Source organism: Coloeus monedula (assembly GCF_965178545.1).
Source record: "Coloeus monedula genome assembly, chromosome: 8".
NCBI lineage: Eukaryota > Metazoa > Chordata > Aves > Passeriformes > Corvidae > Coloeus > Coloeus monedula.
Window position 1 is genome coordinate 7,325,519 of NC_138788.1, and position 15,432 is coordinate 7,340,950.

Consider the following 15,432-nt stretch of genomic DNA (forward strand, 5'->3'; position numbering starts at 1 on the left):
ACCAAGTTGTTACAAAGCAGTCAAACCCTTTACAACCTCTGTAGGAAAATAATGATACTGTCTATTTAAATGTCTTAAAGCTGCATAATCCATAAATGTTCACTTACTGTGTGATTTCAGTCGGTTTGTCTTAGCATACCTTAAAATGCATATCCTGCCTGTGAAGTGTTTGGCAACAGTGTCTGTTATGTTGAGGAATGGCACATGAAGTGAATGGTGGTTTCTGTTGGTTGTTCATACAAGCTGTTCAGTGATGCACTTGCAGTCCTCTGTTGAAGGTACTTTGTCTGGTGACATAGGTGTATTATTAACCACCTTCTCATTCCCTTCCCCCCAAAATGTTTGACAGTAACTAATATAAATGTGGTCGTGATGTTGTTCAACCCAGAGAAATCCATTCTGAAAGGATCTAATGATTCCCCAGTGATGTTTGCTGTGCAGAGGTTGCAGCTGTGATGCTGGGCATGAGAACCAGAAAGCGGAGCTAAAGGAAAACAGTCTCTTTTATTTCGCAGGAGCTGCATCCACAGAGAGCCAGGGAGAGCTTTGAAAACTCTGGGACTTAGTTTGAAGTTCAAAATCTACATAATTGCATGGTTCCTGTTGCAGTCAGTGGCTGTTGCATGCATTGGGATAGCCAGACTGCTTTTGAATTGACTTTGTCCCTTCAAACTCTCTGAGCCAGATCTGAATTTTGACTGTGCTAATGCCAGTTAAAAGTCAGCAGTGCTGCATGTGCTGGAGGCAGGTTGGATCACCTAAACCCCGGGATAAATGAACAGGGAGAACTCTCCTTACTAAAAGTTGTCACTATTTTTTTCATGGAGGCAGGTATTTCAAAAGATTTGCACAAAAAATGAGGTATATATTAGTATTTTCAATTTATCCATTAGTTACAGTTTAAATGATAAAGGATTGTGCAGCTTTGGCAGTTTTAAAAACATTTTTGCTGTAACAGTGTTAACTATTTAAAATGACTGTAGTTTTCTTAAGGACCCATAGGAAATTAAGGGCAGTGAGGAAATATAGGGCTAAAAATAACATGATTCCTTTTTCTCTAGCCCTGTCATAGTGGAAATCCCACATTTTGGATCAATGAGAGGCAAGGAAAGAGAACTGATCGTACTCCGAAGTGAGAACGGGGAAACGTGGAAAGAGCACCAGTATGACAGCAAACATGAAGACTTAACTGAAATACTCAATGGCATGGATGAAGGTAAATATTATCTCAAAGCTTTAGCAAGCTTTGCCTTTGTGAAGGCTTGCTAACACGGGCTGACTAAAGCAAACTAAAGTAAAACAGTGCAGAGGATGTCTGACTTCAGGGAATACAGGGTGTGTTCCATATTAAAGTGATGGAAAGAGTGTAAGGAGAAATTGTTCCGCAGTGGCCTGGAGACATCCTGGAATGAGTGGTGAATTTTGGTCTGAAGTCTTGCCAAGTTTAAGCAGAGTTGCACAGTTGCTTTACAGCCTGAATTTGAGAATAACACCCAGCTGGAGGTACACGTGTCTCTGCTGCTCAGGCAGGGCCATGGGAAGGTTGTTCCAAACCAAGGATGAAGTGTAAATATCAGCTCTGTCAGGCTTTCCCACAGACACAGACCTCGGCCCGCAGAGCATTCTTATTTCAAATGGTGTTGTTAGAGACTGCCTCCCACAAGTACACAACCTGCCTTCCTGATGCCCATCTGGGAAGTCTGGCTCCCTTGTTTTGCTTGAACATTGCTGTTTATGTGAGAGTCCCTCAAGATGAGGGGTTCCAGCTGTACAGCTCCATCAGAAGATGCTGTCACAGATGGTCCCTGAAGACAAATAGTGGGCAAAGCCAGGCTGTGGGGCTGCAGTGATTCCTTGGCACCACTGCTTTCTTCTAGCAAGCATTTTTCAATACTTGTGCTGATAAACTATTGCTTGAGCTCTTTGCATCTGAGTGTGAATGAAAGAGTTTGTGGTGTGAACTTTGGCTTTCTGTAAGGGTTTATCCACAGGATTTTCTCTGGAGAACCTCCTACAGAAGGTCGTAGTGTGATAGGGTACAAGCTGCAGGAAAGTTCTTTCATTATCTGCGAGAGCCTGTGAAGGAAATGATGTGGCTGTGGATGGCAGCTCTGAGAGGTGTCGGTGGGGGAGCTCTGCCTTTGATTTCAGCCTCTCCTTGTTTGACAAGGGCAGCCTCAGCAAAAGGCATTCCTTGGGAACGTGGAGAGTTGTGCTGTTGTGAGGATCTCCCTGGGTATCTGAAATTCAGCATTTTTACCGATTTCCTGATCATCTGGGAATGGATACAGCAGGATAGGCTTGACTTCAAAGTATTTGAACTGCACCTGGGCTTCTACAAACACAGTGCAACAGCAAAGATCTGCTTGTTACATGATGATCTATTGGAGCTATTTATTTCAAAATAAACAGAGCCAACCAAACAGGAGAGCAGAAACACTGCAAGTGTTTGTCAGTGGGTTTGGAAAAATAAAATAAACCTCATCACTTAAGGATACCGAAAAGCAGTGGAACAGGCAAGAGATGGACATGGGCCAGGATAGTATGGCTTGGGGAATTATGATTGCTGCAGGATCAAATGCAGTAGTTGCAGCCTTTCAGAAGGAAAAATCTCACCTCTGCCCCTCCTTCTCTGCACACTGGTATGAGATCAGAAGTGATGATTTGGTATTTCGATGAAGTAGTGGTGCCTTGTCAGGGGTGAGGTAGTCAGCACTGATCAGCAGCTTGCTTATTTGCTTCATGTGCTTTTCAAACTGAGCTTAGTTTGATTTGGGGATAGGAAATCTGGGCACAGAAATATTGTTGTGAACTGCTGCAGCTTGCAACACTTACGAAAGAGTTCACATATGGATAAATTGACATCTTACAGAGATGAGCTCAATAAATCAAAACACTTTGAGAAAGGTGGGCATGAAGCCCTCAGTACCCTCAGAGCCTAAAATAGTAAGCTTTACAATGTGGAGCTGCAGGACAACTTTCTGATCTACTGAGCGTTTCAGGTAGCTCTTTCCTCCTGGGGAACTGCTGTTTGAGAATAGTGGGTGTAAGTACAGCCAAGTAATCACAGAAAGTATGATGGACATTACTCTGTTAGAGTGAAAATATTTGACACCTTAAAAGCCAAACCTCAGGAATGGCTTTTACAAACCCAGGCAATCATTTGTGAGAGGAAAAGGAGAAAAAATACTGCAGACACATCCACTGTGTTGATTATTTGTTCAGTTCATTTTAGCTTAATCCTTCTCTAGCTAGGAAAACAAAACAAACACAACCCACCCTGCACTAAAATAGTGCAGGGGTTTTGACAAAATTCCACTTTAGTTAAATGACACCTTTTCAGTGTAAGAGGTCTTCCAAGCAATGACAAAAAAATTACAAATTTGTAGAATTTAGTGGGTTGGGATCTTTTTCATCTGAACTTTTACTGGTTTGTTACAAAATACCAATTAGACTTGGCTCCGGGGGAGTATCTTGCATCTCAGAAGCCATAAGTTTGGAGGAAGTTTTATTCCAGGTATGAACTCTGGAGGCAGAAGCAAGCTCTAATTTAAGTAAAAAGCAGCCTCATATTAATTTAGAAGAATTTAGTGTGTCTTTGCAAGAAAACTCATCTGCATAATCATCTCTAAGTGCCAGGAGGTGCTGCAGGAGGGCCCTTTTTCTGTTAGAAGCAGCTGGTCCGTTCTCTGCCAGACCTGCTGTGATCACAAGTCCTTTCCTACCCATGTAGTGAAGGAGGGCAATCAAACCTTTATTCCCAGCTCCTTAGCACGCCGAGTTTTAACGATGCAGTTTGCTCCTCTGTTTTGTCGTGCCTGTTTTGCTCTCCCCCTTAGCCGGCAGGGATGAGAGCAAGGACATCCTGGCTCCTGGCCGTCCGTGGGGACTGCCGAAAACCTGCTCTGTACTGGAAGCAGCACCATCTGCTGGGAGACCTCGTCCTAGACCCAAAATAATCCCGAGCAGGAGGCACCGCTCCAGGGCTAACGCAGGATTAAATAACAGCAGAACTTTCGGGTTATTATCATGAGAGAACAATGAACATGATGTAAAGAGCCTGTTTTTCTTTGGTGCAATCAGGCTTCTGCCTAAATAGGTTTTATTTTAAGGATGGTGCTGTACTTAGGCAAATACAGGGCTGAGGGAATATAGGGAACTTGGCATTTTTAGGAGTAGGAGGAGTGTGGCTCCAGGCACAAGGGTAGCAATTCACAGCTCTTGGCAATGTTGCATTTATTTATACTTGAATCAAATAAAATATATGTATTTTTTGAATTTATTATTTTTTTAGGAAGAAGCTCTCTGCCTTGTAGTTGGTAAATACATTACATTTTCAGACAGGCTCCTTTTAGATATAACTTGTGTTTGCTTTTAACATTCCTGCACCCTTTAGAGATACCCTTAGACAAACTTTGGGCACAAATGCACACATTGGGGTAGATAATCTTTTAACAGTCATTTGCAAGCCAGTTAGTGAGCCAAGAAATGCAAATGTTTGTGGCTACAACATGCTTGCAGCTGCACAGTGTGGTTTCAGATGGGAAGCAGGAGTCTTTACATAACTGAATCGTCAGATCAAACCAGAGTGTGACCTTGTTTATACTTGAAGTTTAAAATACCACGATAAATTATTCAGCAGTGATTTTGCCACATTTCCAAGAAAAGTTTTTGAACATTTTGCTGTTAAACTGTACATTGTGAATGGCAAGATAAAAGACTGCACAAAAATAGACATAAAGGACACTGGCTTATTTGAGGGTGAAACATCCCTGTGGCACTGGGAGTGTCTGGTTATGTATGTGAAACACTGAGGCTGGGTCTGGTTACCAGTATCTTCCTGTCCTCAGCTTCTCCTTGCCCCTTGCCATGTGCTCTCCCTGCCTCCATCCCCCTCCTGTATTTTTATCCATGTGGAAGCTGCTTCCTGCATGCCGTGCTTTTAGTGCAGCAATTCCTTAATGAGCACATCTCTCTGTGGGGAAAATGGGGATCCTGTGCTCACCCCACCCTGTGGTCTGTGCACGGTGACAAGGTCAGCTCTGCTCCAGCCAGGACTGAGGGAGGGTTGCACAACTCTGTTCAGGCTGGGAAGTACAACTGAGATTTGCTTTTTCAGTGCTGGCAAAATTCTTTTGAGGCCCCAGCAAGGGAAACCAGATACCAGATCACACAAAGACACCTTGAAGCTCGTGAAACAGCCAGGTGTTCTGTGACTTGTCTAGCTCTATTTCCAGTCAGAAGATTCTCATTTGGTATTACCTTATCTGAAAGTAAAAAAAGAAAGGTATTGGATGTGGATGAACTTGATCCACAACTGCCTGTCACCAGACAGAACTGGTGTGATTGCTTTCCTTGACCTGAGACAGCCTGTGTGAGGCCCCTCTCTGCCCTTGGAGGACATGGCTGGGTTTCTCTTCTCCTGTCCAGGAGCCTTAACATCCATGTGGCAGCATGCACCAAAGGATGGGGAGGTGTGATGTTCTTCTCCTCCCTCCTTCCCCTCTCTCCATGTCCTCTCTCCTCCATCACTCCCACCAAACCATCGCAGCATAAGTGCACCATACACATGGGTGGCAGGAGAAGACCTCTGTGCACATTATATTCACAATACCTTCCTCTTGACTCCTAAAGCTGGATGGCTGTAAGTGTTCTTGGGCTGTAAGCACAAGCCTAGGAGACAGTGACATTGGGAGATTCTGCCCAGTTCTTCCTCTAACCTTTCTGCTTTGCCTGTCCCTGCTTTGCTGTCCCTGTCTGTAAGATGGGGTGCATAGCATACTTCTCTGTGGCTAAAACCCCCTTCCCTCCAAACCCCAGCCATCTAACCAGAAATGCTTCGAGGTTTATCAGTGAAACACTTTGCCCAGGAATGAAGTGTCAGCAGCTGAGGAAAATAGTAATGATGATATCTCCCTCTGTAAATTGCACGAGGTGTGTTTGGGAAACGTGAGCTCTCCCAGGACTAGTTTTCCCTGTTTCATTACTTCTGTCATGCTAATGCTGCATTTCTCAGGGTGGTAAGAGAGGTGGTTTGATTGCTCATCATCTTTTTCCGTTAGAGGGCAACTTCATACAGAAGCTTACATATGTATTATCCAAACATAACCTCCCTATATATAGTCCAACTCCTCTCCATGCCTGACTGCTGCTCTGCCACTCTAATCTTCACATCTTCTTCCTCCTCTGAAGGAGAGTGCCTGCCAGGCTCAAAGGACTTTGAAATGTTCTTTTATAAACCACTGTTTTTCTACTTCAGGAGAATTTTAATTATCCTTCATCTCTGTGAGCATTTTACAGTGGGTTTTTTTCTCTAGCAACAAACGGGAGATGATTAGGATTTACCAGTCAAGATTATACCTGCCTGGGAGTTTAAGAATCCAGTTTGTCTCCTGCACAAGCCATTGCTTCCAGGGGCTGCAGGCAGAATGCCTAACTCATTAGAGGGCTTCAGATACCAATCTCTGAGTCAAAGTAAATGGAAGCTGACATTATGATAAGAAATTATCCACTTCTGGTAGGTACATATGATCCACAGCAGCACTGTGTGATTAATCCAAACTACCTGCTGAATGTTTTAAAATGGAAAACTGACATTTTAACCAAATTTACATCCTAATTCTTTTGGAACTGTAATTGAGCTTACACGTTTAGAGGAGGAAAATGTCTCAGTCACAAAGTATTTTACAAGTGTCTTTTGTCTTATTATTGTCCAGTATTATTTCTGGTCTTCGTGCTTTCTCTTGCTGGATCTGATAAAAATGTCATCTTTGGAGGAACAAACTTTATTTAGAGGTTCCCTTTTTAAGGAGGAAAATAAGAGCTGAAATTTGTGGAGTGCTGAAATGAAGCCAAATTACAAGAGATTAAAAGGCCAAGTGCAAGAAGTTACAAGGAGAAATGCATGACAGTTACGTAATTATCTCCATTTGTGTATAGTGTTTATATCACAGGGATTTCACCAATGCATTTGGGGTTTCACTAGTGCAAATATATATATTTATATACACACATAGTTGCAAAAGTAGTTATATTTTTGTTGTATCACAGAGTTTTCCCCAGTGCATATATGGGGAAAACTGTCATGTGCTTAACTAATTAATAGTACTCTGTGCACCTTTCTGAGCCCTGGTGACCCTACAAGCTGGGAATGTGGCTGAGAGCACTGATGGTTGATGACCTGATTCTGTTTCAGTAGTGTCTGAAGATGCATTAAGGTTCTCTGGGAACTGAGGGGTGCACTGCAGTTATTTTGGGGCAGATGACCAAATGGCTGGAAGCCTGATGTGGAAGGGAAGCTTGCTATTGCTTCAGCTCACTGGTAGTGGTGGGAGACAGAGCCCTGTCACTTCCACAGTTTCATGGAGAATCTGGTCAGGATTTTTGGATGCCAGTCTGGGAAATAACTGTCTCAAGTGCCTTAGGTGGCCAAGCTCTCGATTGCACACCTGATGTGAAGGGAGAGAGTTCATGAACCGACTCTGATCTCCTGTGGTTTTCTGTATGTCAGTGCTGTATGAGGGAAGAGGCTGGGAATAATTTGAAGGAGTGCACAGAAGGATCAGCGCACTTGAGTGCTTTTAGATAGAAATGAGAGAGGGAAGAAGCTTGACAGTCTCCTTCAGCCCTCCTTGGACTTCTATGCTGTGTGACAGACCTGCCATTCTGTGGCAGCTGCTGCTGCAGAGACTGTCACACCCAAGTACTTAGGTGTCCTAGCAAGTCTTTTTGTCTATTGCTGTTGGCCCTCATTGTCAAGATTTATGAAAAAATTCACAGAAAAAACAGAGCTTGATAATCGATAGCACTGAATGGCTTTTTTTTTAATCTCCTGTAGTAAATAAATAATAATAAAACCCCCTAACCTTCTTAGGCATTTTAAGGCTTATTCAAAACCTCACATCACAGATGTGTGTGGGATGAACCTGGGCAGGGGATGCCTGAGCATTTTACCTGTGTTGTGCCCCCAGAGCTGGACAGCGTGGAGGAGCTGGAGAAGAAGCGGATCTGCAGGATCGTCACCAAGGACTTCCCCCAGTACTTCGCAGTGGTTTCCCGGATCAAGCAGGAGAGTAACCAGATCGGGCCTGAGGGCGGGGTGCTGAGCAGCACCACGGTGCCACGTGTCCAGGCCTCCTTCCCCGAGGGGGCTCTGACCAAGAGAATCCGCGTGGGGCTCCAGGTAAAGATGTTTTAGTGTTCATACCTGCAGCATCTCTTAAGGGCACCTGTCTCGATGCACAGGACTGGAAGCTACAGAGCTGCAGCTCCTCAGCAGTGGGCTGTGACAAGGGGCTTTTCACACCTCAGGTCTGAGTTGGCACCCGTTTGCCACACTCAGTGTTCCCCAGGCACAGGTGGTGCACAGTCCTCCTCCCTGTGGCAAAAGCCCAGCTCCCCTTGGATCACCTCCCTGAGTATTGCTTGGCACCCCAAGAATGGAGAGGGGAAAGCAAAGACCTGGAGCCATCACAGCCCCAGCAGCTCTACAGGTATTGTGCAGTCCCTGTCTCCTGTGGCAGAGCAGCAGCCTGTGGATGGGGTCACTGGGCTGCCCTTTGCCACAGGAATGTGTTTGGTAAGGATTACATGCAGCTGTTTGACAGCTGTTACTGGGTCAAAAACCTCCCATGCACATCTGCTGTGTCTTAGGATGTTCTCCACTGGCGTTCCTAGGGATGAATTCTGGGAAGAGCAAATAGCTTAAACTGTACTCAAATAAACTGCACAGAAAGTGCAGAAATATTCCTTAGGAATAGGAGGCATCTTTGAGTTCAGTTAGTTATCGCTTAAAATTACCTTAATAGCCTGACAAGTCTGGTGGGTTCGTGAAAAAGAGGTGCCGGTTTGGATTGCAGTGCTTTACATTCACTCTGAAACATTTCTGACAAAGATACTTTATATCTCAAGAAGATTAATCGTGAGAAAATGGAATTTCTGCTCTTTTGGTTATCCAGTTGCCTTCCCAGAGCTCTCCAGCATGAAGGAAATATGACATCTCCATATGCAGTGTTGTGACTGCTGAGACTGCAGTGTAACAGCATGTTCTCTGCATATCAGAGCACACTGCAGTTTGAATAATAGCAAGTCACGGGTCAGCCTGATTTGAACAGACTTGAAAGCTTAAAAAATTTAAAAATAAAAAAGGCAAATGGATGCAAACTCCTATTACCACGTATGTTACTTTTGACTGTAGAAAATGGGAAATCTACTTACAAGTCTTCTATAACTTCATGATTCTTCATGATTTTGACCCAAACAAGTATTTATTTTCTAATAATCACAGGTAGCACTGAGTACAGAGGTCAGTCAGAGTGCAGTGCTCCTCAAGAGCATGAATCTGTGTTTGGCAGAAGTGTAAGAATCGTCCATCACCTCCAGGAGACAGTGTCTAGTCCTCACTGCTCAAGTGCAAAATAGGCCTCTTTTTGCATTTTGAAATTGTACTTCATGTCACTGATCACTGTAAATTAAGAGCAAAACCAAACATGCTCTGAAAAACTTTCAGTAAATACTGCAGAGAAGCTTCTGAGATTTAGCTCTACAAGTTAGCTGTTAGGAAATCAGAAGTAGGTTTTTGAATAAAAGATAAATATGAATTGCACTAGTAATCACCCTTGAGAGTTGTAGGAGAGGGCTTCCTGGGAGAAAAAATAAAAAAAATAAAATTCTACAGAAAATATAAAGAAAATAGAATTATCATTCAGAAAATAATTCTGCATGTCTGTAAACAATTTGTAGCTCTAGTTTAAGTATGTTCCCTGTGTTGACAGGCTCAACCAGTTCCAGAAGAGATTGTCAAAAAAATCCTTGGAAACAAAGCAACATTCAGTCCCATTGTCACTGTGGAGCCAAGAAGAAGAAAATTCCATAAGCCAATAACCATGACAATTCCTGTGCCACCTCCGTCAGGAGAAGGAATAACCAACGGGTACAAAGGAGACACAACTCCCAGCCTTCGACTCCTATGTAGCATTACAGGTTAGAGCAAATCCTGCTCTTGGCAAAGGTTTCTGTGCTCACTCTCACAACTCCTGCCTTCCAGTGAGGGAACCTTGCTGTGCTGGGCCACTGGGGTTCAGATCAGCTCTCCTGAGCAAAGGCAGCTGAGGTTATTTCCAAGGCTCTCACTGATTCCCTGAGCTTTGTATCTGGTCCCATGCCATTGTAAAAGAACTCTCCCAGCATTGATTAAACACTATTTTATATTTAGCCAGTATGAAGGCTTTCAGTCTTGGCTATTAAACGTGGTTGTCAGTAAAAGTAGTTTGCAGGAGTAATTCTGTCCTAGCTGATATCCAAGGGGGATTGCTGTTGACTTGTAGGTATGTTCTTTGCCTACATCATTGTTTTTTGTTGTGGGACATGTGATGCCACGTATAACATGGAGCTCAGCTGTTGGAGAACATTAATGTCTAGGTTCTCTTTTTATGTGTGAGATAGAGATATTCTGTGTGCAGTCTGTGTGTGTTCAGTGTTTGAAAGGAAATGTCCCTGGCGTGTGTTGTTTGCACAGGAGGCACTTCACCTGCACAGTGGGAGGACATCACGGGCACCACTCCACTGACGTTTTCCAACGACTGCGTCTCCTTCACCACCAATGTTTCAGCCAGGTATGGGAACAGACCCTGCCAAAGGCAGCTCGGGAATGGCTTCCCTTGTTCAACACTGTGCCTGGTTGTGGGGTTGTGTTTTGGCTTTCTGGAAGCCTTTCACAAGGCTGATGAAGCAGAAATGGCCCAGATGCTGCTTTGTCACTGCCTGTCAGCATCCCACACACCCAGGGCTGCACACAAAGCTCTGGCCCAGCCTGTGCTGCTGTGCTGGGGTCTCCTGGCAGGCACACAGCCTGTTCCTCTGAAGGCTGCCATGCCACACAGGGCTTTGGTTTTCCTGTAAATGGCAACAGAAAGGGAAAGCTTAAAATGTTCATCCCTTTAAAAAAAAATGGGGGGTTCATAAAAATGTATCTGTTTAAAGATTTAAAGACATTTAAGTTCTGGCTGTCGGCTTTTTAGTTGAAAATTATATTATATTGTTCTCACAAAAATATCATTTGTGATATGAAATTAATCTTCATGGACTTACCTGCTGATTGGAGGCATTTAACAGGATCTGTACAAATCACACGTTCTAGTGAGAATATTCATGATATAGCAGGTAGAGAGTTTATCATTCTGTAAACAGCATTGCAACTATAAAAACCTTTATGAAAAGAGGGTGAATTGCTGAAGAACCAAGCAGATCGGGGCTGAAATATTGTGGGAAAGACTGATACAATGTATAAACTATTTATAATTTGTATCATGCTTGTCTTCAAGCTCTTAATCATAAAATGAGAAAAATAGCAATATAACACCTGTCTCTGTGAAAGTTCACTGTGGGCCTGTTTGGTTCAGCCTAAATGGGAGATGCAGTTTTGCTTTGTGTGTTATAAAGGTGTTTTAGCAAATCAAATGTATAGTGAAGCATCAGTACATTACAGTATACATTGTGTGTGGTCACAAGAAACTGAACTTGCCCACTTTGGCTTCAAATGAGCCTTCAGATAGACAGTTTTATGAGATGCCAGTGTGGAGTCAGATAAGTTTGTCAGCATTTCATTGCCAGGTATTCCGATTTTTGGATGGTTAAAGCTGTAGGACAGTACACATGCAAAATGACCAAGGATACAGGACACAGTTTCTCTTTAAAGGCTGAAGCAATGTTGGAGCACAATGAAAAGTTGATTTACTGGTTTACTTTTTCCCACTCAGATTTTGGCTCGCAGACTGCCACCAAGTACTAGAGACTGTTGGGCTGGCAACACAGCTTTATAGAGAATTAATATGTGTTCCTTACATGGCAAAGTTTGTGATATTTGCCAAAATGAACGACCCCGTGGAATCCAATTTGCGCTGCTTCTGCATGACTGACGACAAAGTGGACAAAACTTTGGAGCAGCAAGAGAACTTTGAGGAAGTTGCAAGAAGCAAAGACATTGAGGTACATTCCTTGCAGCTGGCTTCCTCCTTGTTGGGTGGGCAGTGTGTTTTCCAAGTAGCAGCAGGGCCTGCAAAGGCCATGACAAGCCCTGTTAAATAAAGGTTCATAGCAAAGCTGTGTCGTGAAACTTCTCAGAAAGGACAAAATAGGGCAAGACTGGAGGAGCATGAGGACATGTGTCGATGCCCCAGTGCAGTCTGCAGTGGAGTTTGCACTCGCTGCTGCCAAGTAGCCCTGGTTGGGCTTTGCAGACAGCTGGAATGCCTTCTCATTGGTCCTACAGTAGGACTGGCTTGTGGTGAAATCATGGTCACCAACTTATTGTTTCTTGAAGAAATCTACCCACTCTTACTCTAGAAAAACCAGTCAGGTGCTCGTAGTACCGTGCCATAATGCACAGGGATATTCTAATTTGTTGTTGAGTGTAACCTGAGCGGGGACTTGTGTTAAACTCAGGAGCTATGTTGGGGGAAATCATAATACTTATACGCATGAATCTACTGTTAAAAGAGGTTTTATTGACTTTTATTTCTTGCTTTGATAGGTTCTGGAAGGAAAACCTATTTATGTTGATTGCTATGGAAATCTGGCCCCTTTGACTAAAGGAGGACAGCAGCTTGTTTTTAATTTTTATGCTTTCAAAGAAAACAGACTGCCATTCTCTATCAAGGTAAAAGAAAGACAAACTAAGTGGCCCTGCTGATTTCCTCCCTTCCCACACTCCCTCTGCCTATTTTCAGCCATATAGGACTAACTTGCCCCTGGGATGTAAGTGTAGGTTTTTAACACGTGAATTACACGGAGAGGGTGCTTTGCTTGAGGCCACAGCAGAACTGCTGGCAGATCTGGGAACAGAATACCTGTGATACGGATTCACAACCTTTTACTAAAACCATATCTCAAACTGGGGCCCTGAAATACTGCCAGTAGATCACAGTTTCTGAGGGATTAAGCACAGGAGATCCATTCAGTAATGTATTGTACTGCAGAGCAGCCTTCAGAAGGTGTGTGCAGACTGCTCATCTCTAAATGGCCAGGAATGGGTGCCTGCTTTCCTTAGCCTTGTCACAGCTGCTGTGCTGAAGAGGTTGTAAAGCTTTTTGGTAAACACAAGAGCAAAACATGGCAGAATAAAATGCAGGTGAGCAGACAGTGCCTGGCAGTAATATCCCAGTATGAAACTGTCAGGTTGGACTCAGCACCTTGTCTTGCATGGATTTGCCATCAGAGAGCTTTAGGCGGACATAACTCTTTCACAGTGACTCATTTTCTCCTTCCGCACTTCAGGCTGAGCTCCAGCTCAGTATTATTGGTCTTTACACCCTGGAAAGCTTCTTGTCGAAGGAAATTCTGAGACACATTCCAGAAACCTCCTGTAGGCCTCTGAATTACTCCATATTACTACAATGTTGCAAAATTTATTTTCTAGGTAAGAGACACCAGCCAGGAACCCTGTGGTCGATTATCATTTTTGAAAGAACCAAAGACTACAAAAGGACTGCCACAAACAGCTGTTTGCAACTTGAATATCACTCTGCCAGCACACAAAAAGGTATTTGTTAGGAAAAGTAAACATTTTCCTTAGGGTTGGGTTGGATTTATTTTTGTTCCTTTAGTTTTTTGTCTCTCTTTTTTCTTTTTCTTTCCGGCTAGTCGTAAAGAAACCCTGTGAATTGTCAGTAATGAGAATGCTTTGGAATATGATAAAGGCTTTTAAAATGTATGTTTTATTGGTTTCTTGTATGTAGAACGCTTTTAAAGTCTCTTGTTACTGTGGTGTCAAGTTCCTGTAATTTTTACGATTCTGTTTACAGCTCATGCTTCAGCCTGCAAGTCATAGGTTTATGCTTTCAGTAATGTCACGTGTTTATTTGCATTGGATGTAAGATTTTTTTTTTTTTTCTTTTGTGTTGACATTTTGGATTTGCTTTGCCTTATAAATCAGCTTGCATTTTGTGCTCCCAATTTGGTCCTTTTCATATCCTGATATTCTTTTCCCTGCTGTCCATTATAATATTCCTTGTCTCTGCAATGCATCTTGGGACCAAAAGGAAACAGAGTCAGATCAAGATGATGAGGTAATATAAACACTGTCTTCTGTTTTTATTTCCTTCAGATTTAGTGAAGAAAAGTAGTGTGTTATAGAAAAAAACAAACAGCTATTTTTAACTGTGGCATTGAAATGATACCTACAGAAAAATATAAATATCCTCGACTCCTCACAGTCTGTTGTAAAACAGTAGAAGTGCACAAATGTGGAAAAAAACGTGATTATTTATTATGAAATTAAATCAAACATTGAATAAAAGCAGTTTAAAATTTAACTGATTTTCTTCTGAAAAAGAATATATTTATGAATATCAGACCAAGTCAAATTTTGGCAAAATCAAGAAGAGTTTAGTGGATAAGATTTTACCTCTTGGAGTAACACTGACACTGCTATGGTAACTTGTATTTCTGAGAAGGAAAAGTGTACTGTTGAGGCCACCATAGTGGCCTTCAGTGTCTTACCTCTGTAAATAAACTGGATTCTTTGTAAAAAAGTAAACCAGCCAAGAGCAATTTCTAAATACTGTGTTCAAATCTATTTTCAAATAAAGCTCAGATATTTGCGGCTTAAAAATCCTCTGTTTCATGGAAACCGCAACATTAGATTGTCAGAAAATTGAGTGGGTTTTACTCGTTAGAGGTAGTTACAGATGAGATCATCTTATAAAAGAAGCTACATAGATGTTTCCAATTTACCTAGAAGCAATTTCTTTTTTTCTCTTCCTGGTGGCAAATAAATAGCAGTTGTCACCTGCTGGTTAGAATAGCTTAAAAAAAACCCCCAAACAATTCAAACCAAAACATTCCTTACATGTTAAAAAAATAATAATAGCAAAAACATCACTTGATCTCCACAGCATTTGTTCCTGGTGAGCTATTATATAGCTATAACAATAGTTTTCTTTCTAAACAAACCATATTTTTAGCCACATATTGAAGTGAGGTGATCTCTGAAGGACTGTTAATATTTAAGACACTGCACCAGCAGCTACGCCACTGAACGCAGCGACTTATGAGGCTATTTATTAGCTAACAAGAGTAGTCTGCTTTCTAATCCACATCTTTGCATTTTGTGCATATTAAAATATCCCCTCCCATGCCTTTTTTTGTCTTTAATGTATTCACTTTAAAGCCAGTTGTACATTGTGGTGTATGTGCTTTCGGGACAAACTGATCTGGGGCAAAATACTCAATCGGTCTAAGTTGCACTCTTATGAATGTTTTATGTCTGTACCTGTAGTCTTTTGTGTTGACCTCCTCTTTCTAGCCAAAGGTGGTTTGTTTTACTGAGAATGAACAGTATCACACCATTTCTAGTAGTGCGAAGCAGTTTATTAGATGATAATGGGATAATACAGTTTCATGATACTTTAAGGAAGGATAATGAGCTGCTTCTGC

At 42.4% G+C, this 15,432-nt stretch overlaps 1 protein-coding gene across 2 annotated transcripts in view; it reads left to right on the forward strand.

The window, feature by feature from the left end:
• ANK3 (ankyrin 3) overlaps positions 1-15,432 on the forward strand; it is a gene marked incomplete at its 5' end in the record, with an annotated part of 290,725 nt that overhangs the window by 236,886 nt on the left and 38,407 nt on the right. The window contains 8 exons of one of the 2 annotated variants that reach the window (XM_082286215.1): positions 1,062-1,216; positions 7,971-8,182; positions 9,774-9,981; positions 10,517-10,613; positions 11,757-11,985; positions 12,530-12,655; positions 13,415-13,537; positions 14,037-14,063. In XM_082286215.1, the coding sequence (XP_082142341.1) occupies positions 1,062-1,216; positions 7,971-8,182; positions 9,774-9,981; positions 10,517-10,613; positions 11,757-11,985; positions 12,530-12,655; positions 13,415-13,537; positions 14,037-14,063 (1,177 nt within the window). The remainder of the gene's footprint in view (positions 1-1,061; positions 1,217-7,970; positions 8,183-9,773; positions 9,982-10,516; positions 10,614-11,756; positions 11,986-12,529; positions 12,656-13,414; positions 13,538-14,036; positions 14,064-15,432) is intronic. The other variant, XM_082286216.1, reaches the window with a different exon arrangement.